We start from the raw sequence: 15,020 nt of genomic DNA, 5'->3' as shown, positions 1-15,020 counted from the left end.
CAGCCACGGTGTATTGTCTACAAAGCCTTAAGGTTGTGAGGATAGCTAGCCATCACAAAGAGCCGGCAATCGACTTTTTAGCCCTGTTCATTTAATCATTAAATCCCTCTCTTTTCTCATCTCTTGTGGTACTTCTGGACAAAAAAAGTAAGCATATTAACGTAGCTTTTCATCCCAAAGAGCTTGGAGCTTTTATTTATGTAGCCAGTCAATCTTTTTCCTTTCTGTCTCCCCCACCTCCACAGTGCGGCACCATTGACTCCGGCTCCTACGTGAACCTGACTGAAAGAAACCTGCAGGACGCTCAGAAGTTTTTGCTGATGCATGAGGTAGTCCAACCCGTGGTTCCCGTGCCCTACTTCATGGAGGACAACGTGCGCTTCAGTCATGTGGCAGTGGATGTGGTGCAGGGGAAAGACATGCTGTTTCACATCATATACTTGGCTACTGGTGGGTTCTTGGCACTATGTTTATTCAATGTGTTGCCTTTTTCACAGGTTTAATGTGGGCAGGGCTGGGTGGGAAAAAGCTGATGTCACATAATTCTAAGCACCAATCAGAATTTAGCAATATTGGATTCAAAATGTAATGACAGTTGTCGGGTTGTTTGCCTTTGTTGCAGCACTGTCAGTCAAATCTGATCAAATCACACCTACACAGTCCTGAAGCAGCAGATTAGCACACATTAGCATGTTAGGGGTGTTAAACTTAATAAATAATACCTTATATAGCTTTCTAAATTTAAGCTTCAGTTGTTACTTACATTGTCATGAATATTAATAGGTTTTTGGGGCTTTAAGTGCCTTTTTAAGTGCACATAAAAAGGCCTGTAAGAAGAAGAAAGAAAACAATAGATCCGTACTTCTGAGGAGGCATCAAAGCTTAGTGCTCTGACCCAAGTTTGATCACTCTTTCCCTACGTATGTCCTCCATATGCACTGACAGAACAGACACACACATCACACCACATATCACTCCCATACAATCTCTCACTAAGAGATCATGTAACAGACGACAGCCTGTGTCAAAAGAAAGCAGACGGGTAATTAATAACCCACACATACAGCTCTGATTTAACCCTTACACATTTTCCCTGTCTGAACTGCATGGCACCACCTGCTTATCAGTAGACTGTTTGATCACACTGGTGTGACAATATGTGATGTTAGACTTGGCAAAGTGCTGAAAACAGTATCAGCTAGACTCCAGATACACACCGGCGTTTGGTGTCTGTTCTGTATTATGATATAACGTACACTATGGATTAGGAACGGATGTACTGAACAGAATATGAACGTAGTGACCCACTTCACTGTGCTACTGTACCATGGCCCCACTGGGAAATGTCAACATGATCTTTCTGTTGTTAGTCAGTGTTATTTTAGGATATCACACATGCAAGCACACACTCACGCACGCATGCACGCACACACACACACACACACACACACACACACACACACACAACCTGTTCCAGTTCACTGGCTCTATGCTTGGCATCTCCCTCAAAAACTCCCCTCTCATTGTTTGCATGGTGCTGTGATCAATGTAGCGTCGGACCAGAGCTGCCCACACTGCAGTTCCCCAGACACTAACCAGACGCTAATGAAAACATCTGAAACCCTGCCAAGGCCATTGGGTAGCACACATACTGTACCTAATCACATGCTATTATTAACGCTTAAACGCACCCCGCTGATTGGGGCCATTGTAGAAAACCTGATAGCTCCAACTGGGGATCCAAAGATGTCAAGGTGTAGAGTTCTTTTATTCAAACATGTGGCTTGCAGCAAATTCCCCCCTTTGTTATTCAGCCCTCATTAGTGATTTCAGCCCTGCAGCAGCATTTTTCTCTTGCAGTTAACACGGACAGAATTTAGTTAAATGCGAAAGATTTTCTTAAAAGTTCCTGCTTCACCAAAGAACCAATTTTCTAGTTGCTAGAGGTGAGACTTAGTGAAGGTACGTGCCTTGAGGGGAAAAAACGAATCACTTACTCATTATATATCACTAATTGAAAAAGTAATTATATTACTCAAAATCAAAAGTAATTATTTCAACACATGTAGGATTAGAAAAAGAGACATTATAAGACAGGAAAAGTCTTTATTGTGTTGCAGCAGCACAAATACAGAGAAGTACAAATTTATTGAGTTAATGATATTGTATTGTATTATATGTAAGTGCAAGAGTAATGTGATGCACACCACTATATGTTAAACAAGCAATCAGACTACAGAGGTATTTAATGAGCATCAACATAGCTTTACGTTAGCCACGGTTAGCACACAACTGTCCGGAAGTCCCGTCTTTAAAGTGAAGCTTCGGGGCTCACACACCCTCTAACTGTGAACAAAACCAGGTGATTCTTAAATGTAGCTAACCAGAGGCTAACATTAGCTTGCTTGCTAACATTAGCAAGCAAGCTAAGAACTCCAATGTGTAAATAAGACAACTTTGGAGTCACTGGGAGCCTCTATTGGTAATGGCTAGCTGCATTGCCACACTTCCAGTTTCCTGCACCAAGCTAACTGTAATTTTAAATATATATATATATATATATATAGACAGTTTTTATTGATCCCCAGTGGGAATTTACACTTTGTTTGTTAGAAATCACCACACACACACACACACACACACACACACACACACACACACACACACACACACACACACACACACACACACACACACACACACACACACAAATTGTGAGTGTGAGTGAGTGGGCTGCCAGTGCTGGACCAGCGCCCTGGGTGGTTGGGGGGGGGGGGTACGGTGACTTGCTTGGGCTTGGTAGTGCCCAGGAGGTGAACTGGCATCTCTCCAGCTACCAATCCACACTCTGTACTTTGGTCTGTACTGGGACTTGAACCGGTGACCCTGCGGTTCCCGACCCAACTCCGTATGCACTGAGCTACTGCCACCCCCAAAAGAAAAAAACATGTAGCACTTCCCCAACCTGTCTATTCACTGAACCACACTGATATCAACGCTCCATCAAATTAGCGAACAAGTCAGCCCCCAAATTTGAAATAGTAATCACATTACTGTAACATGGTACTAAGTAATGCATTACTGCCCAACACTGCTTGGGGCAACTTTTACATTCCCTACTTTGAAACTAGGTATTCACCCTTCTTCCCTTGGCATCACTGTGCACCTAATTACTTTTTCTTCACCCAAGGGATTGCATGTATAATAGATGATGTTTGTTTTAGCTCTCCCAAAAGAAACCCCCCCCAACTTCATCTCACAGGGCCTACCTTACATAAAATAAAGGTCAGGAAGTATTGACAATGACATGGATGTCCACACTCTTCTCTCTCAGAACTACAAACTTTTTTTTTTCCTTTGCATCTACAGCACTGCATGTTAATGGTATAACCACGCTTGGCACGCCAGCCACTACCAGGTTTTTTGTTTTTGTCTTTTTTCAGAGCCTCTCTGTGAGGAAGCGATTGTTGCTCGGCTTGTGTGCAGTTTTGCTCATCCGAGATCTATTTTGTTTTGTGTTTTTCCCTCATCAAACTCCCAGCTATTCTTACCCTGCCTCCACTACTTTAACTTTTCTCATTCATGGATAAACACCCTTCCTTTATTTGACCAAATCCTCTCTTCCCCTCTCTTTCGCTTCCAGATTATGGTACTATCAGGAAAGTGCTTTCCCCTCTCAATCAGTCCACGGGGAGCTGCCTTTTGGAGGAGATTGAGTTGTTCCCGCCCAGGAAGAGACAGCCGATCCGAAGCCTGCTGATCCTGCACAGCCGCAGCGAGCTTTATGTGGGTGTTAGAGACCAGGTCATCAAGATCCCGCTGAAGAGATGCAGCTACCACAAGAGCAGAGAGTGAGTACCTGCTCAAACTAGCACCATTAATCTCAATGGAAAGTGTCAAAAGCAAAATATGTATACAACAGTACAAAGTTTTAAAGCTGCCTATTTCATAAGATGCTCTTTATCTGAGAGGGCCAGGCCTGTTTGTTGGTCAGGGGCCTTTGCTGAGATTTAAAACCCTGTAAATCAGCTTTTGTCTGGGCCACTGGAGGTGCCCACTGCTGCCCTCTGTCTGTCTTCCTCTGGTTGTCATCAAACCGTGCATTTTCTGCCTCTCGTGCACAGTTCTGTTGCAGCTGTGCGTGTGTTCAGCACATATATTGAGTTTCTGTCTGTCTAGAAGACACTCCGTCAACGGATAAATATTGGCAAAGAAAAACCAGAGACAGAGGCTGGGGTGTGAAGACTCACCACAAGATTGGGATCCCATCCATCATCGCTTCAGAAAAGGAATCACACCTGCATTCCTTATCTCTCGCACAATGAGCTGTTATTGGAATACACAGAAGAGTTAAGGCTTCATATTACAGCTGCGGCTCTGTGATATATGCTGCAGCCATTATGGCATTTCTTCTTCCTTCCTTTTTTTTTATTTTTTTGAGAGTGTAAGAGAAAAACAAAACGGATAAAAGAAGTAAAACCACACACACAGATTGCACACAGACTGGCAGCTACAGTACAGGGAGAGTTACTGGGTTCATCACTGACATTTCTTTGAGGTTTGCCTGTGAAATATTAGAAGGCTGCCTCTCTGTTTGGCTGTGTGTGCTGTGTTCTGATGGCTCACTGATGGGTGGTGTACAATCTGCAAGGCCCTTAAGGCCATCTAAAAGACAGGTATTATCTTGTTCTTTCTCCCTTTCATTTTGTGCTGCTGTCGTCACCCCTGATATCCTTGTCCGTACAGATACGATGCTGTTTGTTAGCCTCTCAGACACTACGTCAGCCACCTTGTGTGTGCATCAGAGTGTGCACAAGCACGCCAGAGTGTTTGCCTTTCTGCATTTTCACATGGATGGATGCATATGAGCTTATGTCCTTGCAGTTGTGTTTGTGCCTGCGCTCAGTTCATTGTTATAAAACCCACGGACAACTTTGGTTACATTTCACTAGGGGCATTTCAGGCTCCGTTGATGCTCGTGGCTCAGAGATATGTCATTGTGCTGTCACCGCAGACTCGTATTTGTATGAAAAGAGTAACATCAGGCTTTTTATTGCACTCAATAAACCACCTGAAGCAGATACTGCAAAGACAGATCCAGCTATCCTTGCTTCAGTTTTCTCAGTGAATATTTGTTGGGCTGATAAGCTATTTGAGTCAGAAATGTGTGTGTGTGTCGGACACAAAACTATAATCCTCGTGCTTGGCTGAAGATTACCTGAGAAATCAGTCAGCACATTGTGTCAATACATAATTTGATGATGCCTATGCAATGTACTTGCAATGTAGAGCATTGCAATACTCTTAATTTCTAACACTTCTCTCCTGCCTTTCTTATCTCTCTCTTCTTCTCTGTCACTTGAGTAGCTTCTCTCATCCCTCTTTTTTATTTTAATTAGCTTTGTACTCACCTCTATTTCTACACTTCCCTCTTCTCTCATCTTATCTCTCCCATTTTCTATTTTTTTCATCCATCATTTCTCCCGCCACCTTATCTTCCAGCTTTTTCTGCAATCTCCCTTCTTTGTCCCAACCCGATGTTAGATTTCATGTCCTGTCACAATGCAGAGATATCTGTATTCACATATGACTGGTTAATAAAAGCCCATTCAACTTTATTGTTCTTCCAGAGCCTGTGTGGGAGCCAGGGACCCATACTGTGGTTGGGACCTGCTATTAAAGAAGTGCACCACGCTGGAGGAAAGTGTCAGGATGAGCCAATGGGAGCAGAGCATCACAAAATGCCCTGTGAGTATCATAGAGCTGCTGCCTGATCTGTACATACCTCATTGTAGTCCACTTGCGTGTTACTCGCTTCTTCACATTCATCGTTGCTCCTCTCCTTTTAAAGTTACAGCCTGCTCTGTATTCTCTCCATGCACTCACAACTTACAAGCAACATCCCCTAAAACCAGCCTTAGAAACATATCTTCGCCAAAAAAAGGCATCTTGGGACTAAACAACTTGACTTTAAGGGAGCGGCATGTACCCTGGGAATGATCTGGAGCGTTCCCTCAATCATTCACCTCTGACTGCATGCTCATTAGCAAAACGGTTCTTCCATTTATTTTGACGTACACCAAATTCGGGAGCAGTATTTGGGGGGGAGGGATTGTGGTAAGCCTATCAATTCCAACATGGCTCTGCTTTTTTCAGCATTTCATTGACATCAATTTCAAGCCAGTCACAGCGATAGTGCTATGTGCCTCCGTGTCCTTTTATGTTCAGAGGAAGATTTAGCAGTCAAGCCACTGAGCACCCAGTGGCATCTGTCAGCATAGCTCTGGCAGAAACTTGGCTACATCCTCATATGCATTCAGATATATACTAAACATGGACTCAAACAAGCATGCATATGTGCATAAACAGACACACATTATATTTTCGCCATGTCACTACTGGCTGCAATTCAACAATTGTGTTCTTATGCTGGAGCTATAAAGCTCTCTAATTAACCGCTTACCACTGTTTATATGAAACTTCCCATAAGACTTGTCATTTTTACACTTTTTTTTGTACAGAGTAAACAAACAACATATTAAGCAATGTGTTAATTGACAGAGAGAAATGGCTTTACAATAGGGCTTGTGAAGCCAGACCAGAATGGGAAAACTGTCTGTTTGCAACAATTCGATACCAAGACGTGAAAACTGAAAAACAAGAAGTTGCCTTTTTTGCCTCACAGTTAGTGTTTCACCCCCCATGAGTCCATTAACACCTTTGAAAAAACTGGCTGAATGTCTGTTCTGTTGCTTTCTCCTGAAAAGTGGAAGTGTGGAGCTGGAGACCGGTCAAGGTTTTGCACACTGAGTTGCGTTGTGTAGGCAGAGACAGGAGATATGATATGCTTTACCAACATATTAACAAACGCCATCTGGCACCACAGTCTCACGTCTATATGGAAACAGCAGAAAAGAGTGTCTGTATAGTTTTAGGGAAGGTACAAGTCTTAGTCGCTGTTCTATGTGTTTTCACTCAAGTAAAATGGAAATTTTGACTCAATAAAAGTTTTTGTGAGGAACCCACATTGCCTAAAAATAATTTTAATTAACCCCTACTCTGTGGACCTCTATGGACCTCTCTATGTTACACTATTCTTTAGAATTACAAAAGAAAGAGAGAGCGAGAGAGAGCTGATGTAATTTCAGCCTGTAAAAAGAATGATCCTGTTTCTGGTGCCCTTTCACTTCTGTTTTCCCATTTTAATGAAAGAAATTACATGTGCTTAAAAAAAAAAAATCTTTATGTGTTTATATTTATTTTTTAGGGACAAATACACAGCATAAAAAGGATAGTGTCATAAACATGTACCATATCATTCACATTTTCAGCTGTATGATTGGTGAAATAGATGCAATATTGTCTGTATCTTTCTAGTTATTTGCTTTTTAGACAGCCTAATGATGCAAATGTTGCCCACCTTAGCCAAGCGTCCCCCTTTTAGGCACACAGAGTTCAATTACCAAAAAGAGCATAGGGCAGACGGTTTTTCTGCTTCTGCTAAAGCAGCTGATGATCACGCTCTCTTTTCTTTGCGTGTTCTTTGCATTTTTAAATCACCCTGAAATATAGCAGCGACATGGCTCATATCATCTGCAGCTCTGAATCTTACACCGGCGCGTTTTTGTTTTTAGCTTGTGTGCCCAGGACATTGCTCGTAATTCATAGCTGCTGTAATATCTGAGCCTTCCTGTTTCATTCTGTTTTGCTTCAGATATCTATTTACGCTGCCACTTTTATTTCCTCATATTTCTGTCTTTGGAATGTGTCCATTCACAGCTTTCATTTGCCTTTCTGAATCTCTCTTTTGCTGTTTTGGAATCTCATCATATGGGACAATTTTCATATATCTTCCTCGTGTTCACAGCACATTTTTGTCCCTATAACTGCACAATTTTGGATGTGTTGCAGATGATGTAATGCAGTTATTTTTGCATCTATTTCAGGAAAATTGATTTCTGTTTGCATCCACCGTAGCCGTGGGCTGCGTTTCCCAGAACAATGCATTCTGAGAGCATCGGTTTAATGCAATGACCAGTTTCTGAGAAAAGCCATTACTCTCAAATGTTTGATTTTTGGCTCTCTTTATTTCTAACAGATCCGTAATGTGACTGTTGATGGAGGCTTTGGTGCCTGGTCAGGCTGGTCCACATGTAGTCATAGCGACGGCGGCAGCGCGGGGTCCTGTCTATGTCGGACACGAGCCTGTGATAACCCCGCCCCTCAGTGTGGGGGCCAGCATTGCTACGGCATCAGTGTGGAGGTCGCCAACTGCTCCAGGTACGTTCTGTAAATCTTCCTTCTCTTTGTCAACAGTCTGATGAATTTGTACAGTATGTACCTATCTCTACAATAGAGAGGGCGACGGGGAGGTAAGGGGATAGTTGTAAAAACGTGTTCATTAATTCTGTGCATCCTAACACCTACTCATCAGAAATCCATACACAGCACATTGTTTCATGTTGCATACTCTGTCAGTTGAACTGTCACTGTTAGTTATTTTGGGCTAACAAGTGTTGATTGGTTGTATTTTTCCCACCCACACAGCTGACTTATTGCTGTTTTTAACACTCTCAGAGTTCAAATTAACTGCGATGCTACTGCTGTGCATCAAACACATCCTTTGATGATGAGGGGAAGTCACTAAGGATTATTTTCATTATTAGTTATTTCATCAATTGTTTTTTGTTTTACCAATAAATTCATCTTTTAGTCTAATTAATGTCTAAAAGTAGTTACAATAGCCCAAATTAAATACTTTTTAATTATTTAATTAATTTGATCTGACTAGGAGAAGAAAAAAAAAAAAATAAGATGAATTCCCCCCCCCCCATTAAATTCACAGTCTTTATTCATCTCTTGAAATGTTGTCTTCTATGTCTCATGGTGTGATCAACCACTGAGAGTCATGTGACTTAATAGTTACTATCTTCTTGCTGAAGTCATGTTTTTGTGTTCCTCCAGCTACCATTAACTCTCCATCAGTAGTTAAAGTAGCTTAGACTAATGTTGCTCTGTGTGTCTCCATAGAAACGGGGCGTGGACTCCCTGGACTTCCTGGTCTCCCTGCAGCACCAGCTGCGGCATCGGCTTCCAGGTCCGTCAACGCTCCTGCAGCAACCCGACCCCTCGCCACGGCGGGCGAGTGTGTGTGGGCCAGAACCGCGAGGAGAGGTATAACACACGCACACACGCACACACACACACACGTTTATACATTTATTCACATGTACAGATTGAAGCAAATACATATGGAACATGCGTATTTGTATTTCTGAGCATGTTAAAACATTTAAAAAAAAATAAGCTATTTTGTTCGAGAATTTGCAACCTGCACTAAGGAAGCATGTCTTTCCCTGTGGCTTTTTCCTTCTTTTTTCTTTTTCTTCACTTCTGTCTAACTTTGCGACAGCCAATTAAGGAATGAGTGGGATAGGTCTGCGCTTGGGTAATTATCTGGCTTTCATACACAGGACTAGTCTACGTTTTGAAGCTTTGGTAGCTTTGCTGTAGAATAATCGCCTTTTAAAAGATGTGTTTCTGTGGTTTCCAAGCAACCTTCAAGGCCTAAAAAAGAAAATCTTTTTTTCAAGGAGAAAGCACCAAGGGACATATAAAGCAGTCCAGGTAGAACAGGTCAAGAGATGAGTATTCTTCAAGTTAAAGTTTTGTGCCTCTATCTCTTTTTATCTCAAAGTTAGGTGTTTGCCAAATCAAAAAACGATTGAGGAAAGCTGTGACAGCTTCATGGTGTTTAAAAATTACACGACACTGGCTACATTACATACTTCTATTTCCATCTTATTAGAGACTAGCGTTTCTTAATAAACTGAGGCATTCTTCTTCTGTGTCCATAGTCTCTGTGTCACCAAGCGAGGCATCATGCTTATGATTTTGATCAACTCCTGCTGTGAACCAGAGGTGCAGGCAGAAAAAGTGCAAATAAATACAGTTCAGAGGTTACAGGGGAGGAAAAAGGAGAAATAGATTGTTACCAATCGTTACCATGGCAACAGAAACACCATTGCGATGGAAGAGTAATTGGATCCGGCCGTCAAGAATGAACCCTATATTGCATCCTTTTCTTTGCTCCTTTCTGTGCACTTTTTTATTTCCTCTCTCTCTTCTCACCTTCCACTTTTCCTTTTCTCACTCACTGATGCTCCCAAGGATTGCTCCACCAGGAGCTCAGAGGAAAATATATGGAGTAACCGGCACAGTCCAGTTACTCACAAACCACACCAAAAAATTGCTGGCTGGCACTAAAGACCATGGAAGGCCAGAAGCAGGTTTAGCCCCACCCCCCTCTCTTTCTTTCTCCGTGCTTTAATCTCCTTTGTTTCATCTCCCCTTCCTGCTCTCAGTTCTCGCTCTGTTCAGCTATTTAAAACACCTTAGGCCAGTTAGGGGCCAGCTGTGAGGGCTGGAAAAGGATCTTTGTAAGGGAGGAGTGAGAGGAGAGGAGAGGAGAGGAGTGTGTATGTGTATGTGTGTGTGTGTGTGTGTGTGTGTGTGTGTGTGTGTGTGTGTGTGTGTGTGTGTGTGTGTGTGACAAATGGACAGTAAGGCAGAGCGATAGAAAGAGAAAATGTGTTAACAGATGAATTATGCTGTGTCAGTTTGAGTCTGCCTGAAGGAGAAAAGGATAGGGATGCTAGAAAATGTTTGTTTGTTCAATATGAGCATATTCAGGTGTGTCACCAATGCTTGCAAAAACAAACGGGGAAAACTTGTCATTAAATGTTCAACATGTATATTGGTGTCCATAAAATTCCACCACATCTGTTATTTATAGTTGCCCATGTGTGAAATAGGTCTTCTGTACAAGCTTTAATCCACATGACATGAAAAGGACTGGCACTTTATCAGCATTTGCACACTGAACTTAATATCGTGAAATACTTTTATTTTATGGGGCACAGGCCTCCTTTCAGAGGTGTTAGGCGTCTGCAATAAGCCTCACTACTCACTTTATGCACAAGACTTAGGTTCAAACATGCATGCATATGGAGTGAGCTCATATGTACACATATTTACAAAAACAAAAAGAAAGGCCAAAACTGAACCACTTCTCCCACCTCATTTTTTTCAGCCAACAAGCTTCTCATAAGTTTGGTCCTGATTGTTTGCAGCAGGCAGAGCTTTTAAAGATAAAGCAAATGTTCTGAAATTGTCCGTGCACGACAGCGCTATGGGCTTAAATCTGGCTGGTTAATGTCTGCATTTATGAACCTTCTGTTGGTATTTCCCTCAGCACATTGACATCGTCCACACTGCTTACTCAGCCTATAGCGAATAATTAGGAGCGTTTTAGTCTGATCAGCTCTGTGTGTTTTTAGAGTGAAGAGAAAAGGATGAGATGGACTAAAGCTATGACTAGCTCTGAAATGATTAAAGTGTGTATGATTATGATTTTGAAGCTCTAAATCATTCTTCGCAAAAGTACATTGTGCTGTGGTGCAGCAGAGATGTTTTGGGTCTACAAACAAGCCTGTGTGTGTGTGTGTATGTGTGTATGTGTGTGTGTGTGTGTGTGTGTGTGTGTGTGTGTGTGTGTGTGTGTGTGTGTGTGTGTGTGTGTGTGTGTGTGTGCGTGCATGCTTGCGTGCATGCCTGTGCAGGCGTGTGCAGGCGTGTGTCTTTCTCCTTCTCTCAGGCTTGTGCAAGATTGTAATCCATACTCTTCTTGACTTCTCCACACTGCTCTTTTCCCACTCTATCAGCCCACTACAAGCTTGCAGATTAGTAACAGTGGTAAAAGAACACACTGCTCTAAGGATTTTTACAACCAGGGTATACTGAATGTAGCTTTTGATTTGCCATGAACAATAGCAGAGTTGTAGGGAATAGTACAATGGAAATACGCAGCCTGAGCCTCTGGAGGAAGGGTATGAAGTTAAAGCTATTTTAGCACAAGAAGACTCAGTTTTCCTCAAAAGGTACCCATGTGCCAAAAGACAACAAAATAGCAATAAAAGCTATTTTTATAGTATGCGTAAAAGTTATAAAATAAATTATATAGCTCTAATAAGGCAGGCAATCGTCTATCGTTATTGTATAATGAGGACTGAGTAATTAAGTATTTTAGATTTTGCAGTAATCCTGTCTTGTAAAACGATGTAATTAGAGATGATGCATGCATCTTTGTGGCTTTTTTAATAGGCTGTGTCAATGAATTATGCAAAATGCATATGCATGTTCATTAAGATTTGAGATGGAATTTTCTTAGATGTACTTTTATGCAACACTGGCAATGACGCTATGAACAGAAATATACCACACAGACCCGTCTCTGGTGGCATGATTCAATTGAATGTTCCGGTTCAAAGTGCACCGTGTTCTCTGCATTTCATGGCCACATCAAAGACATACGTGGGTTTTGTTGAAGTTTCTTTTTAAGTGAAGTTTACATGCCTTTTCAGGCATCCCTGTCTTGTGGTATGAACTCTTTGTAGCTATTTCAATTCAGTGGCAAGGTTTCAAAAGTGTGGTGACGTCTCCAGTGCCCTTCACATATAATTTGAGTGCTCTGTCAGATAAAGTAGCTATTCCATTTTCCACAGACCACTCAAAAGACACTGTCATGCGTGATCCAGTTATATGTACCCAGGATAAGTTGAGCTCTATTGTCAGAGCTTGCAAAGTACCTCATATCTCTTCATTTAAATCTTGTAACTACAATACACAATCCCGTAACTACTTAAAGACGCACTTATCATTGTTTATAATATAAATTGATCAAAAGAGTTCCCGACTTGTCTTATTAAATAAAGTTACATGCTGATCCCATGCGGCTTTTGCTCCTTCCCAGATACTGTAATGAACACCTGCCCTGCCCACCACATGTTTACTGGTCGGCCTGGTCGGCATGGGAACGCTGCACCGTGCCCTGTGGCGGAGGGATCCAGTCACGACGCAGAACCTGTGAGAACGGCAACGACTGTCCCGGGTGTGGTCAGGTATGTCCCACAAAACAATAGCTCTCACATGCACCATACCTTATATTCGTCTTTCTCTCCGTCTATTCATTGTTTAGGAACTCAGCTTAAGCCATTTGATGCGATGAGCAGTCAATGGTGATGAAATTGGAACATCTACACGACCAAATCCCCTGGCTATATTTATACAGTGGCAGCAGCTATCAGATTTATTACCAAGACGTATTTAATACCACACACACAGTAATCACTTCACATATGAATAGGCTTATTTCGGCTACAAAGCTTTCTCCAAAGCACGGATGATGCAAGGAAGTCTTGAAATATGAGCTCTCTCCTTGTTGACAGAATTATGTGGTGCTTGTGTTATTTCCGGTGCTATCTTCACACTCACACACACACACAAACTCCCCCATCCCAGTCCTGTTAAAAAAAATAAGCGAGAATGATAGCTGTAGCTTCTGGTGTCCCTCTTGGAAATGGATTAAAGAATATAGGTCAGGGTCTTGTGGATGCATGGGATCCTTAAAGTGTGTTTTTGTTTGTTTGTTTGTTTGTTTGCGGGCTTTCTTTAACATTTTATTTTGGGAGAAAAATTGATTAGAATGGTTTAAGGTAAAAGCTGATCCTTAAACATAACTCTTTTAAATGGCTGGTTTAGATTTAGGGTTTAGAATTATGAATATAATCAGGATTACGCACATCTTTGATGCTGTGTGTGCATTTATGTAAATATGTGCTTTTTTCCCATTGTGTATGTATGTCGAATATTGGACACAGGCATTCACTGTGTCAAATTAAAAGGATGTTAGATGAAATTTGTTTAAAAAACAAATCTGCCAAATGTTGAAAAAGCATTCAGCGATCCAAATCACATTTAGCTAAAGAGCACATCACACAGGTTGTGTAATGGCCCGTTGTGAAGCTAAATAACACACTGCCAGCATAATGAAACATCCCACACAAGGCCTTGCAACCTCAAGAGCATATATAGTATCTGATAATTGCCCATGACACATTAGTAGCTGCAGAACACCAAATGACCACCCATTAAATAGAAAGTTAGCAGTTGCACCATATCATCTACGTCTCACACACATACACTCACATTCCCATCAGGTGGCAGCTGTCTTATTTCTGTCATTGCACAGCGACTGTTATCCTCACAGAGGAATCCTAAGAATGCAGCGGCATTCATAGAGTAACTTGGTTCATAAAAGGAAACTGATGACGAGCACGAGGGAATCTAAGTACCTCGTCACTGCTGTCTCCAAAGGGGAAAGCCTGTCTTTGACTGTGGTTGTGGGTATTTTCGATGTTCGAGGACAAGCACAGGCTCACTGAGCAAGAGATGTTAGAGGTAGTTTTTGTTGGTGTCAGGGGAGGGGACAGTTTCCTACTGATTACAGACACTTACTTTCACTTCTTTTTTCTTTTTTTGTTCCCTCATCGACTCCTTGTCTCCAGCCATTGCGACATGGACTTAATTGGGACAACAGAGTTGTAATTACATGCAGATATCAGAGACACCTTCTCCTTTCCAGGGAGGACTTTATTTGGACAGCTTGGCTAACTTGTATTATAGCCGCCTATTTACTCATATCAAAGAAACATGTGCTGCCTTTTATTTACAACTCTGATGAGGTGCTTAAAAGCACAGCTGTCAATGTTTAACAATTGCTTCAATGCACTTGAAGCCCCTAAGAAGTGAAGCTCAAGTGTTTGAGATGGAAAACAGTGTTTAAACAAAATGCAACTTTACAATAAAGTTAGGCATACATTTGTTTAGCACTTGAAGATCAAGAATGATGAGAATATGTTCTTTTAATTTAATCCAGGACCCCCCCCCCCCCTTCGGACGGATCCATGTCTAATTAAACAGAAGGAGACCACGCACACATAATCACACACACACACACACACACACACAGACACACACACACACAGGTTGCAGCTTCTGTCATCACAGCTACTTTTTTAAACCAGACAGCCTACTGAGAGCTGAAGAGATGAACACTGTGTATGTCTTAGACGTTAGCGTGCGTATGTACGTGTGTTCATCCATGTTTACCTGTCAGGATT

At 41.8% G+C, this 15,020-nt stretch overlaps 1 protein-coding gene across 2 annotated transcripts in view; it reads left to right on the top strand.

Moving 5' to 3' along the window:
• sema5a (sema domain, seven thrombospondin repeats (type 1 and type 1-like), transmembrane domain (TM) and short cytoplasmic domain, (semaphorin) 5A) overlaps positions 1 to 15,020 on the top strand; it is a 110,652-nt gene that overhangs the window by 65,338 nt on the left and 30,294 nt on the right. For both annotated transcript variants that reach the window (XM_078280715.1, XM_078280716.1), the window contains exons 10-15: positions 246 to 450; positions 3,644 to 3,851; positions 5,631 to 5,748; positions 8,099 to 8,280; positions 9,031 to 9,174; positions 12,812 to 12,959. In XM_078280715.1, coding sequence (XP_078136841.1) covers positions 246 to 450; positions 3,644 to 3,851; positions 5,631 to 5,748; positions 8,099 to 8,280; positions 9,031 to 9,174; positions 12,812 to 12,959 — 1,005 coding nt within the window. The remainder of the gene's footprint in view (positions 1 to 245; positions 451 to 3,643; positions 3,852 to 5,630; positions 5,749 to 8,098; positions 8,281 to 9,030; positions 9,175 to 12,811; positions 12,960 to 15,020) is intronic.

This window comes from Sander vitreus, chromosome 22 (assembly GCF_031162955.1).
Source record: "Sander vitreus isolate 19-12246 chromosome 22, sanVit1, whole genome shotgun sequence".
In the NCBI taxonomy this organism is placed as follows: Eukaryota; Metazoa; Chordata; class Actinopteri; order Perciformes; family Percidae; genus Sander; species Sander vitreus.
This window is presented reverse-complemented; position numbering and strand designations above follow the sequence as displayed.